We start from the raw sequence: 27,006 nt of genomic DNA on the forward strand, positions 1-27,006 counted from the left end.
ATTATATATACTATTATACAAACACACACATGAAATGATTACTATAGTTAGAGAGGGATAGTGGTAGAAACAGAAGGCCTGCTTATAGAACTTTCTCAGAGGTCCCTGAAACACTACAATAAAACTCGAGTTTGTAAAACCGATTGAGCTAGTCCAACAGATCAGGGAAACAGTGCTCTTTCGTGAAAAATGACTTGTCCAAGTCACAGTAGAGTGTGACAAGGGACTAAGATCTGACTCATTTACAGAATGCTCCTCTGTTGGATCCAGACTGTAGGAAAACCTTTGACACATCCCATATCCTTTCTGCAAGGTCTACAATTCTAATAGCCCAGGATGCAACACTGGCATATTTTACAAAATATGCCCAAATTACTACAATGGGATGCATTTTGGGGAGATGGAAGTGGAAGGGTATGACACTGTTTTGTTGTTGTTGTTATTGCAGGCACTACTGTGAAATGGCCACTTTTCTGTTTGCAGGCTTGTAAAGGGTGCTAAGTGAAGGAGACAAGGAGAAGAAGGGATGAAGGATGCTTTTCCTAGCTACATGCCTGGGTGGCTCAGGAAACCTAGATAACAGCCTAGACAGTACCTTCTTTCTCTCCTGACAGAGCCTCACAGTCAAAGGCCAAGGGCACACCTCTCCACCCTGCCTTGCGTTGGGACCCTCTGTCCCTATGCCCTCGGCCCCATCTCCTCCGATGCCACCCAGTGCCCTCCTGCCCGTGCTGGGCCCAGGGCTCCCCGTGTCCCCAGGGCCTAAGGGACAGGCGCCGGCACAGGGCGGCGGGCGAGCGACCGGCGTGCGATACTTCGCAGCTCGGAAGTAACTGCCCCCCAAGGCTGTCTTCATCCCCGTAAATCGCGGCAGCAGCGCTGCCTTCTCCTCTGCCTACCCAAGGACCGCTCGGGTCACTCTCGGAGTTTCCCCGGCGTTTTGCTCTGTCAGGTCCGTGCTCAGGACGCGTTCGGTACCGACCACAGACAGGCGCCGGGCGCCCAGCCAGGACCGAGGCCCTGGTTTGCTCCGGAACTATGAGGGGGGAAGCAAGCGTTACACTCCGGAAACCTACAGAGGGATACGCCTCCCCGCCCCTCGCCCGTTTCCATGGTAACCGCACAGCCCGGCTAAGTTCACCTCGGTGTCTCTTGGCAGGAGCAGAACTCCGTTTCCCACGCGCGTCTCTATGGTTCCGGCAGCCTAGAAGGACCGGAGCCTCACTTCCGGGAAGATGGCGGCGCGCGGGCCCGGTGCGTGCACGCGAGTCCGCCGGAAGGATCCCTGGGTGAAGGTAGGGGTCTGGGAGGACTGTGGAGACCGGAGCGGGTGTTTTCCTTCGTGACGCCGCGGTAGGAAGGCTAGCGTGTAGACCTCGCAGGAAAAGGCAGCGGGTCCCTAGACCGCCGTGAGACTCGCGGCCCCGGCCCACCCCGGGGCCCCGGTGGGCTTGCCGGGAACCTGGGGCACCGAGCTGTTCTGTCTGCGTTCGTCCCCTGGAAGTCCACGAGGAGCAGTTCCCACCGGTGTCACTCACCTCCACAAGGAACGAATCGAACTCGTTCTTGATTTCTGGCGCGGCACCAGGTGCCAGGGGCTGGGCTGGGGAGTAAAGCCAGCCACTGACTTCCAGGAGTTACTGAGAGGAGGGGGATAAGCCGTGCAAAGTCTTCTAGCAGGAGGCGTGAGCTAGCAAGAAGAGGTTAAGAGCACTAGCTCTGGAATGCCAGGGTACCAACCCACCACGTACTCGAGCCTGTGCCCTTGTTTGTAATCTAGAATCATCTCTAGTAGTTCTGTTGGCAGTATCAAACGAAGCTGACCGTAAAGATACAGCTAAATATGATGAACCCCAAAAGAGTCATTTTTTTTCATTCAACACTTTCCTGTTGGAATTTTCAAGATTGTCAGTCTTTCAGGTTATCACCCTTCATAATGGAAACGAGAACAGAAATATATGTCTTCCTGAATTTGCTCGACTTTATACCTAAAAAGACTGGTCACCATCTTTATTTATCTGTTTATTTATTTATTGGTGTTGGAACTGAGGCTTAAACTCAGGGCCTGGGCACTGGTCCCTGAGCTCTTTTTTTCTGCTCAAGGCTAGTGCCGGACTACTTTGAGCTAGAGCTCCACTTCCAGTTTTCTGGTGATTAAATGGATATGAGTCTCAGGGACTTTGCTGCCCTAGCTGGCTTTGAACCACAATCCTCAGATCTCAGCCTTCTGAGTAGCTAAGATTACAAGCATGAGCCACCAGCACCCAGCTATTCCTTAGATTTTTCTCTCAAGGCTGGCACTCTATCATGTAAGCCACAGCTTCTTCCAGCTTTTTGGTCGTTAATTCTCAGACCTTCCTTCCTGGCAGGCTTCAAACTGAGATCCTTGGATCTCAGCCTCCTGAGTAGCTAGGATTATAGGTGTGAGCCTCTGGTGCTTGGCACAAGTTAACCTTTGTGAGCCAACATTGGTAGTCTGAGAGCTAGTAGTATGGCTCGAATAGTACAATGCTAGCATGAGTAAACATTGGCAAGTCTGTTTGTTTTGTTTTGTTTTTTGGCCAGTCCTGGGGCTTGAACTCAGGGCCTGAGCACTGTCCCTGGCTTCTTTTTGCTCAAAGCTAGCACTCTGCCACTTTAGCCACAGTGCCACTTCTGGCCATTTTCTGTATATGTGGTGCTGTGGAATTGAACCCAGGGCTTCAGGTATACGAGGCGAGTACTCTTGCCACTAGGCCATATCCCCATCCCAACATTGGCAAGTCTGTTTTTTGTTTTTTCTGTTTTACTGGCCAGTCTTGTGGCTTGAACTCAGGGCTTGGGCTCTGCCTTGAGCCTCTCTGTGCTCAAAGCTAGCATCTACCACTTGCGCAACAGTGCCATTTGTGGCTTTTTCTGTGTTTGTGGTAATGAGGAATCAAACCCGGGGCTTCATGCATGGTAGGTGAGCACTCTTAACGTGAAGCCACATTCCCAGCCTGGTAAGTCTGTTTTAAATGTCTTGTGTCATAAGCCATCTTAACCACTTCACAATATATGTTTGTAAGTTTCACAGTGTATAAGTCAGATAATGCCATTCTTGGTCCAAAAGGAGGAATGTGTGAATTACTGGAATAAATGCTACTAGTTGGTCATGCTATAGGCCACTGTAAAATCAGGCAATTTGGGCTTATAGTCTACATCTACCTCTTCCTATTTATAAAATACAGATAAAACCTATCTCACAGGACTAAAAAGGTTAGATAATATAACAAGTGTCATCTGCCTGTTACTGGTTAAATGCTCAGTAAGAGTCTCCTTCCTAAACTGGGCAGTTTCAAAAAGAGTTGATCCCACAAGACTGAAATACAGCAGCAATGGGGGGTGGGGTGGAATAGGTAGTCATGTAAGACCCCTACCAAGAGGAAGTTTAAATGCTGAGGCATAAGCACAGGGCATGGGCTGCCCTAAATACCATTATTTTACTACTCAGGTTGCCAAGCATCTCATAGCTTTGTTGTTATAAGGTGATATATTTTGGGAGATGTCATGATCTGATGGTAGAGTGAGTACTCTGCAGTCTGCCTAGTTTGGATTCTGTATACCTTAGCTGTGTGACCTTGAGCAAACCACCCAATCTCTTAAGTTTCATCATTTATAATGTGGGCATAATTATACTTTTCCAAATATGGTGGAAGGTTGACTGAAATGATTTATGCAAAGCCCTGGCATAGCCTAGTACATGGTAGGCTCTCCTTTTAGATACTAGTAGTATTCTCTCTCACACCAAGGCATGTTGGTATCAGCCTCCATAGCTAGTTATGGAGCCCCAAAAATAAGGCCTCCTCCTTCCTGACTCCTCTCAGGAAAGAGATGCTTTCATCATTTTCTCTTCCCTTTTGAAAGGATAATGCTTTCCTGGTGAGCGCCTGAGGACAGAGCTTTGTCCACCATGAATGTCACTCCGATGGTCAAGAGTCATGGGATGAAGTTTGCCGAGGAGCAGCTGCTCAAGCATGGATGGACTCAAGGTGATCTCTTGAGGCCTGTGATATCTTGAGGCTTCTTCCGTATCTCCCAACTCTTTCTATTTAGGAAGTATCTTGCATTATACTATCTATTCAGTCAGAAGGACAGCTAGTTTTAAGAATAAATTCTCTTGACTTAGAAAAGGGAAGAAAGGGAGAAATTCCTATGTTTGGATAATAAGGGAGTAGGTAATGAAGAAATGGTTGAGAACTAGGGGAGACAGAAAGAGACATCGTTTCTGTCACAAAAGTGATATGACAGAAACAAGCCAGATTCAATGGCTTATGTTGCAATTCTAGCTACCCAGGAGACTGAAGTCAGGAGGATCACTGCTCAGGGCCAACCTAGGCAGAAAGTTCCTGAGCTACCTTTTCAACCAATAGCTGGGCACAGAGGAGCATGCCTGACATTCCATCTGAGATTAGAAAGATCAAGGTTCTAAAGCCAGCCTGAGTAAAAAAAAAAAAACTTCTCCAGCTGGGTGCCAGTGAGTCACACCTGTAATCCTAGCTACTCAAGAGGCTGAGATCTGATGATCTCAGTTCCAAGCCATCCTGGGCAGCAAAGTCTGTGAGGCTCTTATCTCCATTTAACCACCCCGAAAATCCGGAAATGGCCTTGTGGCTCAAGTGGTAGAGCGCTAACCTTTAGCTGAAGAGATCAGACCCAGGCCTAGTGTTCAAGCCCCATGACCAACAGAAAGAAAAAAACAAAAAAACTTCTCCAGACTCCCATGGCAACAGAAAGCTGGGTGTGGTGGCATGTGCCTATCATCCTAGCTATGGCAGGAAGCTTAAGATGGAGGATGGGAGGTCTAGTCACATGTCCAGGTAAAAAGCAAGACTCTTCTTTCAAAATACTAGCTTGAGAAAGGACTGGAAGTATGGCTCTGAGTCAGAGATAGTGATGTGACAGGAAAGCTAGTTCAGGCTCAAAAAGAGGTTGCTTGGAGCTAGGAGGGTTTCTGAAAACAGCATACATTACGAGATGTGTGGGGTGTCTGGTAAGTCTTCAGGGCAAGCTGAAGAATATGACCATCACTTTCTATCCTCTGTAGGCAAAGGCCTGGGCCGGAAGGAGAATGGCATTACTCAGGCCCTCAAAGTGACCCTGAAGCAAGACACTCATGGGGTAAGACTGGGACACAGTATTCAGCATGGGTAAGAGCTGGATGCTTGCAGCAGGTGGAAGAAGGTACTCAGAGCTCATACTTATTCTCCTGACAGGTAGGGCACGACCCTGCTAAGGAGTTCACAAACCACTGGTGGAATGAACTCTTCAACAAGACAGCAGCCAATTTGGTAGTAGAAACTGGACAGGTAAGAGCTTGTTAGGTGGGCACATGGAACATGAGGGTTTAGGATGGGGTAGGGGAGACATAGTGTCACCCACTCACTGATACTTTCCTTCAGGATGGAGTACAGATAAAGCGCCTTTCTGAAGAGACTGCTAATCGAAAGTGCTCCAAACCCAATTTACTGTACCAGAAGTTTGTGAAGGTATTAGAAGCTGGGTGAGAGAATCCATCCTCCTTTTTCCTCCCTTTCCTGTCTCCATTAGAATCTGAGTAATTACTTTGTGTGTCTTCTCAATTCTCAGGATGTCCTAATATACTGAGATTCTATGCCTCCCTTGCTTAGGACTGTTCACACTCTCAGCAACAACTGAGGTCTTCAGGTTCCATGGACTTCCTGCAGTGTGCTGAGGGAACAACAGTAGGGAGTGGAGGACTGGAAGGTAGAGTGTAGTCCCTTGAGTTAGGAGCTGCCAGAGAACAGGGGTGGGTTAAGGATGGGAGTATTATGCCTGATTTATAGGATTTAGAAGCCAGGAGACCTGAGAAATTATCTGCTCTGTCCTTAATTGCATATGTGGCCCAAGTAGTGAAACATGGCTTGCCAAAGTTTACAGCTGGCTAATAATGGCAGACAGAACTAGACCATAGGGCTTTGAACTGTTATTACTATACCAACAGGAGGGAACATTTAATAATCACCTATTAGGTGCTAAGAGCTTTATATGTTATCTAGTAAATCATTCCCATTTCTGTTGCCATTACTCCATACTGTTTTCATTTCAACAGCCTTCCTGCCTCCCATCTTACTCCCCACCCCAATCAGTTCACCCTTTCACAAAGCACCTACAAGTCATTTCTCTTTGACCTACGATGGCTATCTACATTTATCAAGACTGTCTTACATGAACCTTCATGCCATGTCTGCTTTCTCTAGCCTAATTTCTTGCCATCCCTTTCCATGACTGTTACACCTAGCCAGGTAGAATCTGGTTTTTCTCCCCCTCCCCCTTCCCCCTCTCTCTTCCCTCTCCCCCTTTCCCTTCCCCTTCCCCTTCCCCTTCCCCTCATAGCTAAATTCTTCCTGACCTCTGGCTGTGTTTTCAAGGACGTGCAAGGACATGGCTTAATGGAAAATCGGAAATGCTTTACTATGTCTGCCATGAGTCCATTCTTTTTTTTTTTTTTTTTTTTTTTTTTGCCAGTCCTGGGCCTTGGACTCCGGGACTGAGCACTGTCCCTGGCTTCTCTTTGCTCAAGACTAGCACTCTGCCACTTGAGCCACAGCGCCACTTCGGGCCATTTTCTATATATGTGGTGCTGGGGAATCGAACCCAGGGCTTCATGTATACAAGTCAAGCACTCTTGCCGCTAGGCCATATTCCCAGCCCCCATGAGTCCATTCTTATGTGGGGTCCATTGCTGCAAGTTTGGCTCCCGACACCTCCCCCCTTTCCCCCGACACCTCCTCCCCCTTCTTTCCTCCTTTCTTCTTTTTTTTGCCAGTCCTGTCCCCGAGCTGCTTCTGTTCAAGGCTAGCACTCTACTACTTGAGCCACAGCGTCACTTCTGGCTTTTTCTGTTTATGTGGTACTGAGTAATCGAACCCTGGGCTTCATGCATGCTAGGCAAGGCAAGCACTCTACCAGGAACCCACATCCCCAGCCCTGTTTCTTTTCTTTCAAGACAGTATTTTCTTCCATCCTCAGGTTTTTGCACATGCTATTCCCTTTGCAGGGCAATTTCCTGCTAACTTTTTCTTGTCTTCCAGGCTTATCTTACAAATTAGTTAATTGTGGAAAACACTCTTCAAACCCTTATGTTTGGGGATGTTCCTCCTGTAGGAAGCATCAAGGGAACAATTCTGTCTTACTTGCCCATGTTCTTTCATGCTCTCTTCTCCCCTCCCCTATGCAGTTCCATCTGAGCTGGACCATCTCATTCTATACCAACCTCAACTCCTGGTCCAGAGTAGATTCTCAGTTAATCTAGTTAAACAGGTTTGATGAATAGGTCTGGGGTAGGGGCTAAAATGCCATCTTTATTAGTTACTGGCACTTGTGACCACTGAGAAAATCTGATGACCCCCAGCACTTTCTTCCTGCTTGTTCTGCTCACTATCCAGCTGTGAGCCAGACAGTTGAAGTATACAGGCTCTGTAAGGAGCAGTGTTGAGGGCTTCCAGATTCCTGCCTCGGGAACAGGACTAGCAGTGGTTATTGAGTGAGCCTTGTCTACTCCCATGATTTCTCTTAGACAGCCACACTGACTTCAGGTGGAGAGAAACCAGACAAAGACGTGGAGAGCAGCAGTGATGAAGATAACCAGGGACCCATACCTCCAAAGATGTGAGATTTCATTTCAGTACATTTTACCATGTAGGAGGAGATGCACTGGAATCTTAAGAGGAAGAGCTAAATCTAGTGCATGTCTGGGTTTCTTGAGGGATACAATTAGGTTGTACTATTCTTTGTAGTCCTAGCACCTCATAAAATGGCCAGGTCTCAATTAAAAACTCAGGTTATTGAAAACCCATTTCAGAGGGGAGGTGAGGGCAGGCCTTCCCACCTTGTCAGTGTGTAACTCCTCATCTGCCCCACAGTCTGACAGATGAAATGCTGCTCCAAGCCTGTGAGGGGCGAACAGCACACAAGTAAGTAGGTCTCTTTGGACTGCCCTTGCATATATATAGTCTGTCCTCTCTGACTTCTTTGGATTGCCCTTGCATATAATCTGCCCTCTCTGACTTTTTTCTTTTTCTTTCTTTCTTTTTTTTTTTGCCAGTCCTGGGGCCTGAACTCAGGGCCTGAGTACTGCCACTGCCCTTGGCTTCTTTTTTGCTCAAGGCTAGCATTCTACCATTTGAGCCACAGCGCCCCTTCTGGCTTTTTCTATATATGTGGTGCTGAGGAATCGAACCCAGGGCTTCATGTATACAAGTCAAGCACTGTACCACTAGACCATATTCCCAGCCCCTCTGTGATTTCTTTTCACCCCAGAAAAGTAATTTCTGATTTTGACCATCCACTGCCTGAAAATAATCAGCTCCCTGCCCCCAACATTTCCTGAAGGCTTAAGGTTAGGTTCATTTCCCAACACTCTCATTGACTTGGACCCCATCTATTTCAGGGCTGCCCGTCTTGGGATTACAATGAAGGCCAAGCTTGCTCGGCTAGAAGCCCAGGAGCAGGCCTTCTTGGCTCGTCTTAAAGGCCAGGACACTGGGGGCTACTCTCAACCACAGACTGAGAGCAAACCTACCCCAAAAAAGAAAAAAAAAAAGAAGCAGAAAGGTGAAGAAACTATAGCAACTGAAGATTCAGGTGAAGAGTACCTTGAACAAATCAACCAGAGCTTCAGGAAGAGCAAGAAGAAGAAGAAACAACATCAAGAACAATTCTTAGAGGAAGGAGAAGGAATAACAGTAGGGTATGAGGAGGAAGAGGCTGAAGGAACAAGTGGGCTTGAGAAACTGAAGAGCAGAGAACAATCCAATGGGTTCCTCAGGAAAAAGAAGAAAAAGAAGAGGCAACACCGTGTAGAGGAGGAAATGGTAGTCTTCAATGATGGAGAAAGAGGTGAGGAGGCTGCAGACAGTGTCAGTACAGAAGAGGTAGAGAGCAGCACACACACTGACGTGTACATCAAAAGCAAAAAGAAGAGCCATGGTAAGCAAGAGGACTTGAACACAGAGGAGGAAGGAGGGCTGGAGACTGCTTTAGATGACAGGACTAGGGAAGCAGAAAGAGCTAGAAGTGATGGTAGAAGCAAGAAAAGCAAGAAGAAAAGAAGAAAGCAAGAGGAAGAGCAGGAGGAAGTTTTGGGCATAAATCATGAAGATGAGGATGATAGAACTAACAAAGTAAAGAGCAGAGGTAAAAGACAGTGGTCACTTCTAGAGGAAGAGAGAGCTAGAGTCAACAGCGACCAGAGGGTCAAAAAGAAAAAACTCAAAGAGAGAGACTGAAAGTCCAGTCAAGGTGGGGCTCAATCAGTTACTTTCCAATTGTACCTCCAGAGAAAGCTGGGTTGAAGAAGGACTTCTGACACCCATCTCATTTCCCAAAGAGTTATCTGAATTCTGGAACTCGCAGTCTGCTGAGAAGACCAAAGTGCTGTACCTTTGCTGAGAAGTTCTGTTCTTAGCATATCCCTTAACAAAGAGCCAGGAAGCTAAAAGACAAGGCGTGCTGGGGGCTGTGGGAAGAATACAGATAGGGGTATATGCATATGCAGGAACACCCATGTTAAAGAAGCTGGAAATATACACTTTGTGTGAAATGCATTCATTTTTTAATAGTCTGAAGGCTAAGGAAAACATGAATTCAGGTCTGTGGACAGCTGACAGGCTGTACCAAGTGATTATTAATAAATGAGAGCTTGGGTTGAGTGTCAGTGGCTCATGCCTGTAATCCTAGTTGCTCAGGAGGCTGGTGTTCAAAGCCAGTCCAGGAAGGAGTCTGTGAAACTTACCCTGTTAGCCACCAAAAAGCAGAGCTCAGTGGTAGAGCACTAGCCTTGAGCAAAAAAGCTCAGGGATAGTGCTCAGATCCTAGGGTTCAAATCCCAGTACTGGCATCACATTTAAAGAAGTCAACTTGGACTCTACATTTCCAGCCTGGGAAGGACGTAAGTAGAAACTAAGATTTTCCTTGGAGAGGTTTGAAGACATTTTCTTTTAACATGGAGTTTTCACTGGTATAAGTGGAAGTAGCTTAGTACCTAATGGATTAAGAATCCTAGCTGGGTGCCAGTGGCTTATACATGTAATCCTAACTACTCAAGAGGCTGAGATCTAGAAGATCACAGTTTAAAACCAAGTTGGACTGGAGGCCTGCCTCAAAGCTGAGCAAACAAGTTGAACAGGCAAGAGGATATGCCTTACTTGATATCTAACAGTTCTTTAATGTTGCTTCCAAATGCCACAGCAGCCTCTCTTGCCTGTTCTGTTTCCGCAGAGAGTTAGTGTTACCTTTCCAGCGTTGTTCTTCAGCTCCCACCATTCACTAATCTTTATGGCCAGAAGAGCTGGGACAACAATTTTGGGAGAGAAGGCACTAAATCTTTATTGGAATGAATGCCCATCCTTTTTCACTGCAGACGAAAGACACACTCAGTGTCAGGGTAGGGTGGCAGGTTCAGCTGGTACTTCTTCTCCAGAGCAGGTGGAACAAAACGACCACCCAAGTAATGATACCGACCAGTAAACTGAGATGCAGACTTTTTGGGCGCTGTGAGGGAGATGAGTAAGTCTGGCTGGATCCCTCCAGAGTTTCCCTTCTCCACATCCCATCCTGAAAAGAGGGAGGTATTCAGTGCCCTTCTACACCTTCCCTTGTATAACAGTCTTAACATGCCCCCTAGATGCTCTCTATACTTTGGACTTGGGGTTTTTCAAGGGCCAGCATATGAAGGGGACTTAAGAATGTTGCTCCAGGGCTGGGAATGTGGCTTAGCAGTAATTTGCCTAACATGCACAAAGCCCTGGGTTCGATTCCTCAGTACTACATACACAGAAAAAGCCAAAAGTGGCACTATGGCTCAAGTGGTAGAGTGCTAGCCTTGAACAAGAAAGAAGCTCAGGGACAGTGCCCAGGCAGAGTTCAAGTCCCAGGACTGGCAAAAAAAAAGAACATTGCTCCACCTACTTAATGTAGGATGTGGAAAGGTGTGGTTTGTGTGTGTCCCATCCACCTTCCAACAAATTGTTTCAGTCTTAATATATGCCATAGAAGAATCAGGATGCTAGTGCCTTGAGACAGGGTAGGGCCCAGTTCCCTCTCAACATTTTGAGTCCCAGTACCTGAGGGAATGTCAATGCTGGCAATGGGCACAGTGACTCCACTCAGGACATTGAGGACACTGCGGAATGGGTCCCGAACATCACCCTTGAAGCTGAAGCCAAAGATGGCATCCACCACTAGGTCATACAGCTCATCAATCATCATAGCCTGTAGTAGAACAGGAAAAAAAAAAGTCAGCTGTCAGCTGCATAGAGAGCTGTACCTAGGAAGAAGAGCTCTCTACCTGGAGCCCACTCAAAAGGTACACACATAATTTTATCTCTCAGAGGGAATTCAATCCACATACATTATTCTGAGTGTCTTCCTGCTACTGGGGAGCCAACAGTGTGCGTGCGTAAACCTCAGACTGGGAGTCAATAGGACCTTATGTTCTCTGCTTTGTAGAGATCCAGTGCTGTAACTCGGCAATCTTCATCTGTGAAATGTCTTATCTATAGAAGGGGTTAGACTGAGGCAGTCACTCCAGTTCCTGAGAGGCAGGCCAACTGCTAACTGCATGCTTGAGAGGACTGACAGTGGAAAGAGCATCAGGAAGTTCTTGAGATGGTAGTGTTTGGTAAGACTCATGGAGCACATCTTATGAAGGGAGCTGTTACATCACTTTTATTCATATGGGACCCTTCAGGGACTGGTTTCATGAGCTCAGCTTAGAAACATGGAGGAGCACAAGGCAGCCATTGAGGAGAAGGAGGTAGTGAATTGAAGCCACCTACCTCTGGAGGCATTTCGCTGAGGAAAGGGATGTCCATTTTCTCACACTGCGTCACCAGCCCAGTGAAGAGTTGTTTGTTGGGTCTTTTGGGGTAATAGATGCATGGTTGGTAGCCCTAGTTGGAAACATTGTCTATTCAATCCAGATTCCAGAATTCTCACCCCTCCCCCAACAGTCTCTGCCCACATACTCACAAAGAGTTTGAGGTGCCGGGCACAGACTAGGCCATCCCCTCCGTTATTTCCGGGGCCACAGATGACCAGGACAGTGGGAGGGCTCCTGGACAGGGAGGTGGGGGGATATGCCTGAAGGCAGAGGCAGAGGAGTTTGGGGCTGTAACAGCACGCGGATCACTTCTCTTTCCCACCCCGTCGTGCCTAGGACAGGAGGCTTGGACAGTGGCTCCTGCCAAAAGCTTGCACATTGTGTCACTGACCTTGGCAATGGCTGTGGCACAGCTCAGCCCAGCCAGCTCCATAAGTTGGTCCACGCTGAACTGGTACTCGTTAAATAGCTCCTGGTCCACGGCCTGGGCCTCCTCCTGGCTGCGGGGAGCCCTCCATTGAGTCCCCGCCCTCGGGAGGGGCCCGTGCGCCCCCGTCCCGCCCCATGCGCCCGCTCTGCGTACCTCAGGTACTTGACTGCTGCGCTCGCCATGACCTCCGAGCCCCGGCGGCCACTTAAGCTCAGACGCCGCGCTCCCCACCAGGTGCTCCCCGCAGTGCAGACGCCCGCCCGGCTTCTGACTCGCGTCAGGCGCGAGCCCGCCACCAGCAGCCCGAGCCCCAGCAACGCCCGCAGCCCCGACATCCAGCCCGCCGGGCGCGCGCCGCCGGCCCGCCCCCCCCCCCTCTCGCCCCCTGCGCACGCGCAGCGCTCACCCCGCCCGAAGGGGCGTGGCCAGACGGCGCTGTTCCGGAAGTGTCGGTGCGCGCTCGGACGCGGCCGCCGCGTGCCCGCGCTTCACGGGAGCGTGCGGATCCCCACGTTTCCAGACCTGCGGGGCCGCTTCGCTCCAGCCATCGACCCCACACTTCTGCCGTCAGGAAGCCGAGGCACCTCAGCGGGTAGCCCGGGTGCCCGCCCCGCCTCTTGCTCGGCGGGCGAACTGGGTCACTCGGGTCAGGTTCTCGGCGGAGCACCGGGATGGGAGCACGCCCTTCCCCGGGAAGGGATGCGTGCGAAGCCGTCGCCGGCAGCCCCCGCTCCCGGGTACGAACGCTAACGATCCTCTCGACGCCGCCAGCTGCTTGGTTTTCTCTACCGGGTTCTCTTTTACCGGAACGTCCTTCCGTGCTTTCCTACCGTACACCTTAGATAGGTTAGACATGCGGTAGTGAAAAACCTCACTGCAACCATAGATTGCAGGTCACGTTCATTTTTTGTTTCTGTATTGGGGTTGGTCGTAGGCTTGAACTCAGCGCCCTTTCTGTGTATGCGGTGCTGAGGAATCGAACCCAGGGAGGGCTTCATGCATGCAAGGCGAGCACTCTACTACCGCTAGGCCACATTCCCAACCCCTCCAGTGGTGTTTTTGTTATGACAGCCCAATCTAAGACACGGGTAAAGTGAAATTCCTCTTTCTGTGCCAAACTTATTCTATTTCATGAAATGTATTATTAGCTAGTTCACTGAGAAAGGCAAGAACCTTTCAGCTTGTGACGACTATTCTTTTAATATTCTTCCCCACCCCCCCACCTTGGTGCCAATCCTGGGGCTTGAACTCGGGGCCCAGGCACTGCCCCTGTGCTTTTTTGCTCAAGGCTAGTACTCTGCCATTTGAGCCACAGCGCCACTTCTCCCTTTTTTTGGTAGTGAATTGGGAGTTAACACACAGACTTTCCGGGCTGGGGATATGGCCTAGTGGCAAGAGTGCCTGCCTCGGATACACGAGGCCCTAGGTTCGATTCCCCAGCACCACATATACAGAAAACGGCCAGAAGCGGTGCTGTGGCTCAAGCGGCAGAGTGCTAGCCTTGAGCGGGAAGAAGCCAGGGACAGTGCTCAGGCCCTGAGTCCAAGGCCCAGGACTGGCAAAAAAAAACAAAAAAAAAAAAACAAAACACAGACTTTCCTACCCTGGCTGGCTTCAAACCGTGATCCTCAGACCTCAGCCTCCTGAGTAGCTGGGATCACAGGCATGAGCCACCAGTGCCTGGCTGCTCTTTACTTTTTTGTTGTTGCTTGTTTACCAGACTAGGGGCTTGAACTCAGGGCCTGAGCACTGTCCCTGGCTTCTTTTTGCTCGGCCCTGCTCTTTTTGAGGTACCTTGTAAACCAGTCTACTTCCTCCAAGAAGCCACCATACCATATGGGGGCTGTCCCCAAGGAAGCAGTGCCCAAGATCTAGTATACTTTGTTCCTGTCATTTACTTTCTTGGAATTTTTTTTTTTGGGGGGGGGGAAGAATGCTTTCAAAATTAAGTCAGGGGATTGGGAATATGGCCTAGTGGCAAGAGTGCTTGCCTCATATACATGAAGCCCTAGGTACGATTCCTCAGCACCACATACTATAGAAAAGGCCAGAAGTGGCCTTGTGGCTCAAGTTGGCAGACTGCTAGCCTTGAACAAAAAGAAGCCAGGGACAGTACTCAGGCCCTGAGTTCAAGGCCCAGGACTGGCAAAAAAACAAAACAAAAAACTAAGGCCATCACCTGCTTAGTCCCAAAAGCTTTGCATATATTATTATATTTAATCCTTCTAGTCTTACAGTATCTATATTCTACTATAGATGAGAAAATATAGGTGAGTAGCAGAGAGAAATCAAGTAATTTCCTATAATGCTAGCTATTCAGGAAGCTGATACCTGAGGATTGAGGTTCAAAGCCAGCCAGGGCAGAAAAGTCTGAGATTCTTGCCTCCAATTAATCAGCAAAAAGCCAGAAGTGGAGCTGTGACTACAATGGTAGAGCACCAACCTTGAACAAAAAAGCCAAGTGAGAATGTGTTTCCAAGTCCCAGAACTGGCACACACACACACACACCAGAAGAATGTTAGTGTGTTAGTGTCCTATGTGGGTCTCTGAGCTCCATGGGGCCACTTTATAAGCCCTGGGTTGCTTATATGAGAAATAAAACTCTGTTTAAGGAAACTGTTATGTGGGGTTTCTTCTTTTTTTTTTTTTTTCCAGCTGGACCTGATCCTGTTTAAGACACCTTGAAAACCTGACAATATAATAAGCTCCATTTAGATAAGGAAGATTATTGGTTATGTCCCTATTGTCTGGACTTGCTTAGCACACAATAGATCCTCTACCAATACTTTAATGAATACAAAAAATGTGGGGAAGTTCTTGGTATAGTAGAAGCCCTTGATAGGATGGGAATGGTAGAGTGGTAGAGTGCTTGCCTAGCATGCACGAAGCCCTGGATTGGATTCCTCAGTACCTCAGTACAGAAAAGGCCGGAAGTGGCACTGTGACTCAAGAGGTAAGAGTGCTAGCCTTGAGCAAAAAGAAGCCATGGACAGTGTTCAGGCCCTGAGTCCAAGCCTCAGGACTGGCAATAAAAAACAAAGTAGAAGGCCTTGAAATGTGGTAGAATATATAACCTCAAAGCAAAACACTTCTAGCCAGGTGGTAGTGACTCACGCCTGTAATCCTAGCTACTCAGAAGGCTGAGATCTGAGAATTGTGGTTCAAAGCCAGCCTGGAAAGGGCATTCTATCACTCTTATCTCCAGTTAACTAGCAAAAATCCTGAAGTGAGGCTGTGGCTCACGTGGTAGGTAGAGTGCTAGCCTTGAGTGAAAAAGCAGTTCCTAAACACTGAGGTCAAGTCCTAGTACTAGCACCAGAAAAAAAAAGAAAGAAAAGAAGGAAGGAAGGAAAGAAGGAAGAAAAAAGCCACTTTGGCATAGGATTCTTTTAAACTAAAGTCACATATAAAGGGTACTCTAATCTCCCCTTTTCTTAAACCTGAAAGCAGGAAATAAGATTCTTGAAAAATTCCTTCCTTCCTTCCTTTCTTTCCTTCTTTCTCTTCTTTCTTTCTTTTCTTGCCAGTCCTGGGACTTGAAGTTAGGACCTGGGTACGGTCCCTGAGCTACTTTTGTGCAAGGCTAGCACTCTACCACTTGAGTCACAATGCCACTTCTGGTTCTCACAGTCTTTCCTGCCTGAGCTGGCTTTGCACTGTGATCCTCAGACCTGAGCTACCAGGCCTTTTTATTTTTTTATTTTTTGCCGGTCCTGGGACTTGAACTCAGGGCCTGGGTTCTGTCCCTGAGCCTCTCTGTGCTCAAGGCTAGCACTCTACCACTTGAGCCACAGTGTTACTTCCAGCTATTTCTATTTATGTGGTACTGATGAATTGAACCCAGGGCTTCATGCATGCTAGGCAAGCACTCTACTACTATGCCACATTCCCAGCCAAGCCTCAAATTTTTGTTTGTTTTGTTTTTGTTGCCAGTCCTGGGGCATGGACTCAGGGCCTGAGCACTGTCCCTGGCTTATTTTTGCTCAAGGCTAGCACTCTACCTCTTGAGCCACAGCACCACTTCCAGCTTTTTTCTATATATGTGGTGCTGAGAAATCGAACCCAGGGCTTCATGTATACAAGGTGAGCCCTTTACCACTAGGCCATATTCCCAGCACAAGCCTCAATTTTTATTTTATTTTATTTTTTATTTTTTTTTTGCCAGTCCTGGGGCTTGGACTCAGGGCCTGAGCACTGTCCCTGGCTTCTTTTTGCTCAAGGCTAGCGCTCTGCCACTTGAGCCACAGCGCCACTTCTGGCCATTTTCTGTATATGTGGTGCTGGGGAATTGAACCTGGGGCCTCATGTATAGGAGGCAAGCACTCTTGCCACTAGGCCATATCCCCAGCCCGTCAAATTTTTGATCCTAATGTTTCTGCCTCCTGAGTGCTGGCATTGCAGGTGTACACCACTATGTGTAGCCCCTTCTTTTCCTTATTTATGAAATGGGATAGTAATAGCACCTCCTAAGCTTTTATTTCCTTTCTGGATCCAAACCTAGTTGCTTAAGCTCTTGTCAGTTAAAAGAACCATGGCTTCTCAGTTGGGAGCTTTGCAGACACTGATTTTTTTCAAGATCTCCTCTCGTATGAGAAACAGGGATGCAAGGCTATAGAAGACAGCTTAACCAACACACAACTCAGCTTCCTCCCTGAAATAGTCATGCCCCAACCACTGTGGCCTGCAGACAACACCAAGGGCAGCAACAGCAACAACGGGAGAAAACATTCATTAAACACGTTTCACGTATTAAGTGTGCTCTCATAAGAAGCTTATGAGGCACAGTTATTTCACACAAGAACTTTGTTTTTCTGTTTTGCAGTGTTGGGAATTGAATCCAAGGTCTTGTGCATTCTAGGCAAGCATTGTACTATTGAGTTACATCCCTGGGTTTGGCTTTTTGTTCATACTGGTTGAACAACTGGCAAGAGCCTCCTCAGACCTGAGAAGTCAGTAACGTGTGTGTGTGTGTGTGTGTGTGTGTGTGTGTGTGTATTGGGGAAGGCTTCGGCCAGCAAGGCAAGTCATAGGATCATGCAGAAGCCAGACTGGGGGAGTCTCCTCTGATGGTTCCTGCTGAGGGTTTCTCTGGGCCATTTGCAGGACCTAAAAGAGGATGGAGGGGTTTGCCAGAGGGGAAAACTGGGGGCTGCCCCCCTCCAAGCTCTGGCTTCCCATGCCCTCTCTGGTCCTCACCTCTGTTTGTGGGCTCCAGTACAGGAGGCAGCAGCCTCAAGCTTTATTCCCTCCCTTTCCTCAGGACTCTCCCTCTCTCCGGTACCTACAGTCAGACCATGCAGGTGGCAGCGCAGACCCTGTGCCTCTCCAGCTGGGTGAAGGTTGTTCATGTTGCTGAAGGGCAAAGACAGAGAGGTTCAGGGTGCCAGATCCCAAGCACCAGCCCTCATCTTTCTCCGACTTTGACAGTACCCATGCTCTATTAAAATTAACCCAGGCCACGTCATCTTCTACTTCCTTTGTCAATTCTCCAGGCCTCTTCCCTTCCCCCAGAGACTCACCTATTGGCTTGGTGGCCATTGGGTACCAGGCTGTTAGGGTGCTGCATTCTAGGGGAGCCTGGGCCTCCAAATGGAAGATGGGCACTGGGTCCTGGACCTGGATGGAGAAAGGCAGACATTCCTCACCGGCCTCTCCATACCAAGAAACATCATGGTGGGAAAGAGAATGTTCTGGGGGAAGAACAGGGAGGGTAGTGTGGTCTCTATAGGGCAGGTGCTTGGCTAACATGGGCCTCCTAGAAACTTGACAGAGGTTGTGAAACACTGTGTCTGGAAGGAGACACACGGAAAACACATCAGCAAGCAGGTCATTCAAGCCAGTTCCAGAAGCAGCAAGGAACTCTGCTCCCCGAGCTGGGAGCAGAATCTAGTGAACAGAGAGAGATCTAGTCTTGCGAGAGAATCTAGTGAACAGTGAGATGGAGTATAGCACTGGCAGATAGTAAGTTCTCAATTAACCTGAGGCTCTGAGATGTAATGTTTAGAAGATAGAATAGCTATGGGAGCAGGGAGGAGAGGGTGAATCTGGAGAGGACTTGGGGGAAATGGATCAGGTCCATGAGAGGCAGGCAGAGATGTGAGGAGGGCTGTTTTGGGGGCTGGCAACATAGTGAGGCAGGGTTGGGGTGGCCCAAGGGCAAACCTGAGGTGGGAAGCCCAAGAAGGTAGGAATAGAGCTCCATTCACAGGAGGAAGGGCACAGCCTGGACAGCCTTCTTCCACTCACACTTTAGCTCCAGTCTCAGAGGCCCAGACACTGTAGGAACATTCATAGATCTCTCTTCCTCCTTCTCCTTGTGGCCTTCCTCAAACTCTTCTTCCCACCTACAAGAAGGTCTGTAGGGACAGGAAAGGGGGCACCTTTAATAGAGCGACAGCTGCCTGGTCTACTCCTCTATGGGAATTGGAGGAGGCCCTGCCCCCTGCCACATGGCCCAACATCTGAGGCCTGGCCCCTTCCCATCGAAGCTGCTTCGCTCACCTATGCTGAGCATCTGCTGCTCTGCTTTGCACCTTGGCTGAGATCCCTGTCACGTGGCCAGCCTTGCCTGGAGCCTGGAGCCTTCCTGGAGCTGGGGTCTTGAAATGAAGAGGAATACAGGCAATTGGTTTGAGAAAAATGGCCACCCAGTTGTGAATGTGTGTGTGTGTGTGTATCCTTAAAGGGATGGACTTACTTGACAGAGACAACCCTGAGTGTACAGTCTCTGGAGTCAAATTCTAGGATGAGGATCTTTGAGACTGGCACTAGCAACTCAGAACCTAGCCATTACCTCATCCTATCAAGGGCCTTACCTGGAATAATCATCTAAGTTACCTGGAGTAAATATCTAAGTTCGGCCGGTGGCAGAACTTAGATAGGGCATGGACCTTATGGTCTAATACAATCCTCTTCCTATACTAGGCTGATCTAATTGTGTGTGTGTGTGTGTGTGTGTGTGTATGCTGGAGCTTGAAATCAGGACCTCATGATCTTTTTTTTTTTTTTTTTTGCCTTGAACTCAGGGCCTGAGCACTGTCCCTGGCTTCTTTTTGCTCAAGGCTAGCACTCTGCCACTTGAGCCACAGCGCCACTTCTGGCCGTTTCTGTATATGTGGTGCTGGGGAATTGAACCCAGGGTTTCATGTATGCGAGGCAAGCACTCTTGCCACTGGGCCATATCCCCAGCCCCATGGACCTCATGATCTTGCTCAGATTCTTCACCCTTGGTTAATGCTCTACCACTTGAGCCATGCCTTCTTTCATTTTTTCCAGTCCTGGGGCTTGAACTCAGGGCCTGGGCACTGTCCCTGAGCTTCTTTTGCTCAAGGCTAACATTCTGCCACTTGAGCCACAGCGCTACTCCTAGCCTTTTCTGTTTATGTGGAACTGAGGAATTGAACCCAGGGCTTCATGCATGCTAGGCAAGCATTCTATCAGGAAGCCACATCCCCAGCCCCCACATTTTTTTTTTAAAAGCTTTTTTTTGATGGTTATTGGAGATACAGTCTCTCAAACTTTTCTGCCTGGGCTGGTTTTGAACTAAAATCCTCAGATCTCAGCCTCCTAAGTAGAATTACAAGCATGAGTTACCAGGTCCAAGCTACATCAGACTAATTTGATTTAAATTGGTGTGTGTGTGTGTGTGTGTGTGTGTGTGTGTGTGTGAGCACGGGCTTGAACTCAGGGTGTGGGCACTGTCTTTGAGCTTTTTCGCTTAAGGCTAGTACTCTACTACTTGAGCCACAACTCCACTTCCAGATTTTCTGGTGGTTATTTGGAGATAAGAGTCTCACGGGAAGTGGTGCTATGGCTCAAGTGGTAAAGTGCTAGCCTTGAGCTGAAGAGCTCATGGACAGTGCCCAGGCCCAGAGTTGAAGCCCCACGACCAACATTTAAAAAGTCTCACAAAGCCTAGAACACAGAAAACAAAGGGGCATGATCTCCCTGATATATGACTGTTAAGATGGGGTGACGGAGAGACAGTAGAGACCAGGTCTGTGAAGCCAAAAACTGCTTGTCAAATGGTATTTCCCACAGGATTGGGTCAGCGACCCAACATTATGTAACTAAAACCAAACAACTACTCAACATATAAAGGCCAAAAATTGACCTCTCAGTGGAATACAATAACTCAAAAGCTATGCATGTACGTTCATATAAGACTACTGTCGACATATTGTCTAATGTCGACATTACATTTAAAGCCCTAGGCGAATTTTCTTTGGCGTAGGCCACGTGGCTACTGTATATGTGCTTGGTACATTGTGTATTGTATATATGTCTACCTGACCTCGGGAAGGGAAAGAAAAACAGGGTGTAAGATATCACAAGAAATGTACACACTGCCCTACTATGTAACTGTACCCTTTTTGCACAATACCTTGTCAAAATTTTTTTGTTTAATTAATAAATAAATTACAAAAAAAAAACAACAAAACAAAACGTCTCACAGATTTTCCTGCCTGGGTTGGCTTTGAACCGCAAGCCTCAGTTCTCAGCCTCCTGAGTAGCTATGATAGCAGGTGTTGAGCCACTAGTGCCTGGCTTCTAAGTATACTTTTTTACATACTGACTCAAAGAGTCTGTATCCCATGGACTAATGAATGAGCCACTGTAGCTTGAGTTACAGGTGTGAGCCACCAGTGCCTGTCTGATTTATTTTCAGTGCTGGGAATCAAACCCAAGGCCTCATATATGCTAGGCAATCATGCTTCCATGGAGCTATAACCCCTAAGCCCTAGACTAATTTATAATCTGCTTGCAGATTGTAGATATAGTGCCCTAGTCTTAAAAATGAGAGGACAGGGACTGGGGATGTCATCTCTAAAACTGATATAAAGGCTGGGAATGTGGCTTAGTGGTAGAGTGCTTGCCTAGCATGCATGAAGCCCTGGGTTCGATTCCTCAGCACCACATACACAGAAAAAGCCAGAAGTGGTTCTGTGGCTCAAGCAGTAGAGTGCTAACCTTGAGCAAAAGAAGCTTATGGACAGTGCCCAGGCCCTGAGTTCAAACCCCAGGGCTGACAAAAAAAGAGGACCTATTGAATATAACCTATTAAATGCATATAATAAAATTTCAGTTCCCAGCTGGGCACTAGTGGCTCTTGCCTATAATCCTAGCTACTCGGGAGGCTGAGATCTGAGGATCACGATTCAAAGCTGACCCAGGCAGGAAAATCTATGAGACTCTTACCTCCAATAAATTATTATTCAGAAAATGCCAGAAGTAGTGCTGTGGTTCAAGTGGTATGGTGCTAGCCTTGAATACAAAGAGGCTCAGGCACAATGCCCAGGCCTGAGTTCAAGTCCCAGGACTGGCCAAAAAAAAAAAAAATCAGTTCCTGGGGAGAGAAGTTTTCTAAGGACATCTCAATGTGGGAAGGCAGTTGGAGAGCCAACCTAAAGAAAAATACTGGGCGGGGGGGGGGGGGGGGGGAGGAAGAGGGAGAAAGAACCCAGAAATGAGGAAAGTGAAGACATACAGAGAAATGCCCCATTAACTGAGATGGGTGAGAGTGACTTCCTTGGAGTACTATCTCCCTCCTGTGGCCATTTTGGGAATTGCAGTCTTTTCACATCCATAAAGCGGATTCTTGATTGTACCCATTGGCCTTCATTGGCCTTGTTACCTCTCAGCCAGTCTTGAGACTGCCTTCCTGGAGATATGCGATAATCCCCATCCCCATCCTTGTGTCTGGGAACATGGTATACATCCCACATGCAGGCCAGGGACAGATGGACAAGATGGACACAGACGAGCAGTTAAGCATGTCATCCCTGAGATCTGCTTACAGTCACCTCCCCTGTCTCAGGTGTCATCTCACCCGGGCACACACCTGGACTAACCCCATCTGGACCAAGTGGGTCTTCATAGCATCTGCCAGCTTGGCCACCAGCCGCTCTCGCACAGAACCTGGCTCTTTCTGGGGAGAAAGGGGAAAATGGTGGAACTGAAAAAAGCCTGGGTTTTGCAGCTCTCAGGGAACTGGGGGGTGGGGGGAGGAAGAAACAAGTCAAGGAGGGACGGGGGGGCAGGGTCTCCCCTCTCCTACCCAATCCATACCACTAAGCCCAGAATTGTGGACAACAGAGACCACCTCTTCCTCCTATCCCTGATATCCCAGAACTCGGCACACAAATGCATCTAGTGCATGTGTGATGGAGTGAACAAGTGAAGGAAGGGGGATTCAGCTGGAGAAGGCTTCCGGAGGAGGGGCAGTGGGAAGAGTCTAACACAGAGGTCTCACCTGACACTGAGCCAGCGCCTTCTTATAGTACTTCAAGGCCTGGTTGTACTGCCCCAGTCTGGCTGCAGCAGCCCCAAGGCCCTCAAAGGCTTGCCACTGTCCTTTCGTGTCCCCTGGGAAAAAGAGCTTGCAAGGTTCTCTCACCTTCAGAAGTACACCTCACCCTCAAGTCCCCCCATTTGTCTCTACACCAGCCCCAAGAATCTTCATTCTCTGGGTCCCCCCCCCCCAAATCAAGTGCTACCCCCCCCCCCACTCTCACCAGTATCCTGGGCAGCCTGCAAGGCATGCAAGTAGTTGTCTCTGGCGGCTCCGTGGTCCCCCAGCTGGCTCAGAGCAAATGCTAGGCTGCTGAAGCTCCGTCCCTGTTCCCACCGCTGCCCCATAGAGCCTGACAACACAGCACAGCCTGTCCTAGAAGGAGGTTTTACTTGTTGGGGACCATGCCCCCCCCCCCCGGCAAACAAGGGAGGGTTCTTAGATGTTGACACCTCCAGGTGGGCTACAGAGGCCTGAACTCTCCATGCCCAGCCTCTTCTGAGTTTTGGTCTAAAGACCTCCCCTGACTAGTATGAGCCATGCAGCGCTCTTGGGAGGCTCCACTTTTACATGTGCAGAAACAAGTTCAGAAAGAGCAACTGATTTGCTGCCTTCCTCCTTCTTTCCTTCCTTCCTCCCTCCTTCGCTCCCTCCCTTCCTTCCTTCCTTTTTTTTTTGGTGCTGGTACTAGGGCTTGAACTCTGGACCTGAGCAATACCCTTTAGCTTTTTCTTTTCTTTCTTTTTCTTTTGCCAGTCCTGAGGTTTGGGACTCAGGGCCTGAGAACTGTCCCTGGCTTCTTTTTGCTCACAGCTAGCACTCTAGCTCTTAAGCCACAGCACCACTTCTGGCTTTTTCTAATTATGTGGTACTGGGAAATCGAACCCAGGGCTTCATATATGCAAGGCAAGCGCTTTACCACTAGGCCATATTCCCAGCCCTCCTTTAACTTTTTCCTCTTGTGCTCTACCACTTGAACCACAACTCCATTTCGAGATTTTTGCCGGTTAAGCGGAGATAAGAATCCCTTAGACTTTTCTTCCTGGGCTGGCTTTTAACCTCAGTCCTCAGAGCTCAGCCACCTGTGTAGCTAGGATTGTAGGCACCACCCTACAGATTTTCTGCTAGTCAGCAATAGTGGGAGGAAGGCCTTCTAACCTCTAGTTCCCAGGCCCCACATCCCCTGGGGCCCATGGACCTCCATTTGTCTACCTAGTCTATCTCCTCTACTCTAGCCTCTAACCCACTGGCTCTGGCCTTCTAGGCCCAATAACTCATCCCAAAGGTCCATCTGTCTTTATTGTCTTGGAGCCCTGGCAGGAACTTCCTGTTAATTCCTTGGTTGCAATTCTATTCTCCAGCCCCTGCCACTTACCATGCAGGTTGGCAGCCTTCTGGTGAAAATCCCGGGCTTCCTCATAGTTGCCAAGGGCATTGTGAGCCATCCCAAGGTTTCTCAGCACTGTAGCCTGTTCTCCTGGCTCCTGGCACAGGGGCAGAGCCTGCAGGAAGGCCTCCACTGCCAGAGGGAACAGCTGGAGCTGGGCATAGCCCAGGCCGAGGTCATTATAGAGTGGCCCTAGAGGGCACAGCCAAGGTCACTGGTAGCCAAGTCAGTCATAGCTAAGGGTGTACAGATACAGCCACCCAGGTCCCACCTCTCCTGGGTCCCTCAGCTTCTTCCTCACCCCTCAGTATCTCACCGGGATTACCACTTTCCCAGTTCCTACCCCCTCTCAGCCCAACAACTCACCCAGCAATCCTGGCTCAGTGCTCCTCTCAGCAAGCTTCCGGCTCTCCTCCAGCACCTGCACCACTTCCCCCGCCCCATGCTGCCCACTCTTCAACATACACCCAGCTGCAGCCCCCAGCGCCAGGGCTGCGGCCCGGGGCTGGCCTGCGAGGGCATAGGCCTGGCTTGCTTCCTGCAGGTAGTGGACTGCTTGCTCAGGCTGTCCCAGGGCCTGGTAACAGGCTCCCATTTTTGCCTGGGTTTCTCCCTGGTTACCTTGTGGCTGGTAATGGCCCAGGGCCCTGTGGTACCAGCTCAAAGCTTGGGGCAGGTCACCAAGGGCGTGATAGGCTAAAGCCACGTTGAAACACTGGTCCCCTTGACACCTGCCCTGTGGGTTTTGTGCGGGCTGGGCTTGCAGAAGCAGCTCAAGGCCTCTGGCTGGGTTCCCAGTCTCCACATAAGCGGCCCCCAGGTTGAAGGCACAGGCTTGAAGCACAGAGACGTCCTTGGTGCTTGGGGCCTTAGAGGCCAGCAAGAAGGCCTTCTGGAAGCTGCTCAAGGCCTCGTGGTTCCGGCCGGCCTGCAGGGCCCCATGGCCAGCCCTAGTGAGGGCTTGGATGCTGGCTTCTTGCTTCAGCCACTTTCTCTTCTTCTTTTTTTTCTTGCAGTTTGAGGACTCAGGCTCAGGCTCAGGCTCTGGAGGGATAGCCTCAGGATTTGGGGGAGACATGTTGCTGACAACAGGGAATACAGGGTTAGTATGTCAGCCTGAGCTTCCCTCACAACTGGATCTCTTGAGGGCACTTAGCTCTACCTCTGCCTGGTGTAACATTCCAGGTCCCCAAATGTCTCTCTTGACATCTCACCTTGTTCATTGAAGGTGGGCAGCAAGTTCAGCCCTTTGCTCTGAGGGCCTTAAGGGTTTTTGTTGTTGTTTGTTTTTATGTTTTCCCCCCCTGGAACTGGGACTTGAACTCAGGGCCTTTGTGCACTTGCTTGGCTTTTTCACTCAAGGCTGGCATTCTACCACTTGAGCCATATCTCCACTTCCAGTTTGGTTTGTTTTTGTTTTTGCTGGTTAACTGGAGTTAAGAACTTCTCAATTTGTCTGCCCAAGCTGGCTTCCAATGGTTGTCCTCAAATCTTAGCCTCCTTAGTAGCTAGGATTACAGGTGAGTCACCAGCACCTGATTTAAAGACCTTATTCTTTTTTTGAGGGGATGGAGGGAGAGGGCAGTCCTGGGGCTTGAATTAAGGCCTGGGCACTGTCCCTAAGCTATTTTGCTCAAGGCAAGCACTCTACCACTTGAGCTACATAACCACTTCCAGTTTTCTGATGGTTGATTGGAGATCAAGAGTCTCATGGACTTTCCTGCCTGGGCTAGCTTCAGTCTATAACCTCAGCCTCCTGGGATCTCAGCCTCCTAAGTAGTTAGTATTACAGGTGTGAGCCACAAGCTCCTGTCAAGGACTTATTTTAAAAATTCTCCTCAATCAAGTAACAGCTTCCTTCAGGAAGTTCCCTTCCATGGATTTTGTCCCAGCACTGAAGAAGATGATGATGAAGAAGAGGATGAAGAGGAGGAGGGGAAGGAAGAAGAGTGGGAGGAGAGAGAAGTGGAGGAAAAGGAGGGGAGGGGGAAGGGAATGGAGAGAAGGAAAAAGGGAGGGGCAGAAGAGAAGAGCCTTCTTCCTGCAACCAATTGGGGACTTCTGTAGTCCCCAGAATCATAGGCAATCTTTCATGACATATGTCACACTGGGTTAGAGATGCCGACATTCCCGTCTGTTTCTCTTACTAGACTTGGAGCAACTTAAAGGCACATTGTATATTCTCAGTAAGTTTATTAAATAAGATGAAAAAATTCTTGACTGTGGTGATGGTTACACAACAATGTGAATATACTTAATGCCATTGACCTGGATGCTTAAAAATGGATAAATTAGGGTTGGGAATATGGCTTAGTGGTAGAGTGCTTGCCTTGCATGCATGAAGCCCTGGGTTCCATTCCTCAGCACCACATACACAGAAAAAGCCAGAAGTGGCGCTGTGGCTCAAGTGGTAGAGTGCTAGCCTTGAGCAAAAAGAAGCCAGGGACAGTGCTCAGGCCCTGAGTTCAAGTCCCAGGATTGGCTATATATATATATATGTATATATATATACATACATATATATATGTATGTATATATATACATATATATAGCAAAAAAGTGTTGGTGGAGTACCTCAAGTGGTACAGCACCTGCCTAGCAAGTATGAGTTCATACCCCAGTACCACACACAAAAAAAGGTTAAAGGTTAAAACTGGGGAGTAGGGGTATCTCAGTGGTAAAGCAATTGCCTACCATGTGTGAGGCTCTGGAGTTTATTTGCTGGTCTTAGGGCTTGAACTCAGGGCCTGGGTGCTATCTCTGAGCTTCTTTTGTTCAAGGATGGCACTCTACCACTTGAGCCATAGCTCCACTTCTAGCATTTTTTGGTAGTTTATTGAAGATAAGAATCTCACAGACTTTCCTGCCCAGGCTGGCTTTGAACCTTGATCCTCAGAGCTCAGCCTCCTGAACAACTAGGATTACAGGCATGAGACAATGGAACCTGGCTTAAAATGGTAATTTTTATGAGTCAGGACAACATTTATAGGACCTCCTCCCCTTCCCCTTCTTCCCATTATACCTCTACACACAA

General features: G+C 48.7%; 3 protein-coding genes across 4 annotated transcripts; 1 reads left to right on the forward strand and 2 right to left on the reverse strand.

Moving 5' to 3' along the window:
* The first annotated feature begins 1,177 nt into the window (after positions 1-1,177).
* On the forward strand, positions 1,178-9,567 carry Gpatch4 (G-patch domain containing 4). 2 transcript variants are annotated; one of them, XM_048357637.1, is made up of 8 exons: positions 1,178-1,295; positions 3,886-4,010; positions 5,066-5,139; positions 5,235-5,327; positions 5,421-5,507; positions 7,559-7,650; positions 7,905-7,955; positions 8,432-9,567. In XM_048357637.1, exons 2-8 carry the CDS (start codon positions 3,932-3,934, stop codon positions 9,267-9,269), a joined length of 1,314 nt encoding a protein of 437 aa, XP_048213594.1. In that variant the 5' UTR covers positions 1,178-1,295; positions 3,886-3,931; the 3' UTR covers positions 9,270-9,567. The 2 variants fall into 2 exon arrangements, with proteins under 2 accessions (XP_048213594.1, XP_048213593.1); XM_048357636.1 differs by lacking the exon at positions 1,178-1,295 and having other exon boundaries at positions 2,925-4,010.
* A 689-nt stretch (positions 9,568-10,256) lies between these two features.
* On the reverse strand, positions 10,257-12,661 carry Naxe (NAD(P)HX epimerase). The gene is made up of 6 exons (XM_048357674.1): positions 12,447-12,661; positions 12,255-12,363; positions 12,013-12,123; positions 11,820-11,933; positions 11,106-11,253; positions 10,257-10,596 (listed from the first exon to the last, which is right to left on the reverse strand). Exons 1-6 carry the CDS (start codon positions 12,626-12,628, stop codon positions 10,394-10,396), a joined length of 867 nt encoding a protein of 288 aa, XP_048213631.1. The 5' UTR covers positions 12,629-12,661; the 3' UTR covers positions 10,257-10,393.
* A 4,634-nt stretch (positions 12,662-17,295) lies between these two features.
* Ttc24 (tetratricopeptide repeat domain 24) lies at positions 17,296-25,186 on the reverse strand. Its single transcript, XM_048357798.1, has 9 exons — positions 24,339-25,186; positions 23,961-24,164; positions 22,809-22,937; positions 22,547-22,659; positions 22,124-22,222; positions 18,796-18,893; positions 18,541-18,650; positions 17,814-17,910; positions 17,296-17,400 (listed from the first exon to the last, which is right to left on the reverse strand). Exons 1-9 carry the CDS (start codon positions 25,048-25,050, stop codon positions 17,319-17,321), a joined length of 1,644 nt encoding a protein of 547 aa, XP_048213755.1. The 5' UTR covers positions 25,051-25,186; the 3' UTR covers positions 17,296-17,318.
* Positions 25,187-27,006: the final 1,820 nt, after the last annotated feature.

This window comes from Perognathus longimembris, chromosome 11 (assembly GCF_023159225.1).
Source record: "Perognathus longimembris pacificus isolate PPM17 chromosome 11, ASM2315922v1, whole genome shotgun sequence".
Classification (NCBI taxonomy): Eukaryota; Metazoa; Chordata; class Mammalia; order Rodentia; family Heteromyidae; genus Perognathus; species Perognathus longimembris.

Coding starts and splice junctions, on each gene's coding strand:
- Gpatch4 (XM_048357637.1), top strand. CDS start 3,932: ATGAATGTCACTCCGATGGTCAAGAGTCATGGGATGAAGTTTGCCGAG. Junction 5,328..5,420: donor TGGTAGTAGAAACTGGACAG/GTAAGAGCTTGT, acceptor ACTTTCCTTCAG/GATGGAGTACAGATAAAGCG. Junction 7,651..7,904: donor GGACCCATACCTCCAAAGAT/GTGAGATTTCAT, acceptor TCTGCCCCACAG/TCTGACAGATGAAATGCTGC.
- Naxe (XM_048357674.1), bottom strand. CDS start 12,628: ATGTCGGGGCTGCGGGCGTTGCTGGGGCTCGGGCTGCTGGTGGCGGGC. Junction 11,254..11,819: donor TCAGCGAAATGCCTCCAGAG/GTAGGTGGCTTC, acceptor GTTCTACTACAG/GCTATGATGATTGATGAGCT. Junction 10,597..11,105: donor CAGCATTGACATTCCCTCAG/GTACTGGGACTC, acceptor CCCTCTTTTCAG/GATGGGATGTGGAGAAGGGA.
- Ttc24 (XM_048357798.1), bottom strand. CDS start 25,050: ATGTCTCCCCCAAATCCTGAGGCTATCCCTCCAGAGCCTGAGCCTGAG. Junction 22,660..22,808: donor GCAGGCTGCCCAGGATACTG/GTGAGAGTGGGG, acceptor TCTTTTTCCCAG/GGGACACGAAAGGACAGTGG. Junction 18,894..22,123: donor TAGTCCAGGTGTGTGCCCGG/GTGAGATGACAC, acceptor CTTCATTTCAAG/ACCCCAGCTCCAGGAAGGCT.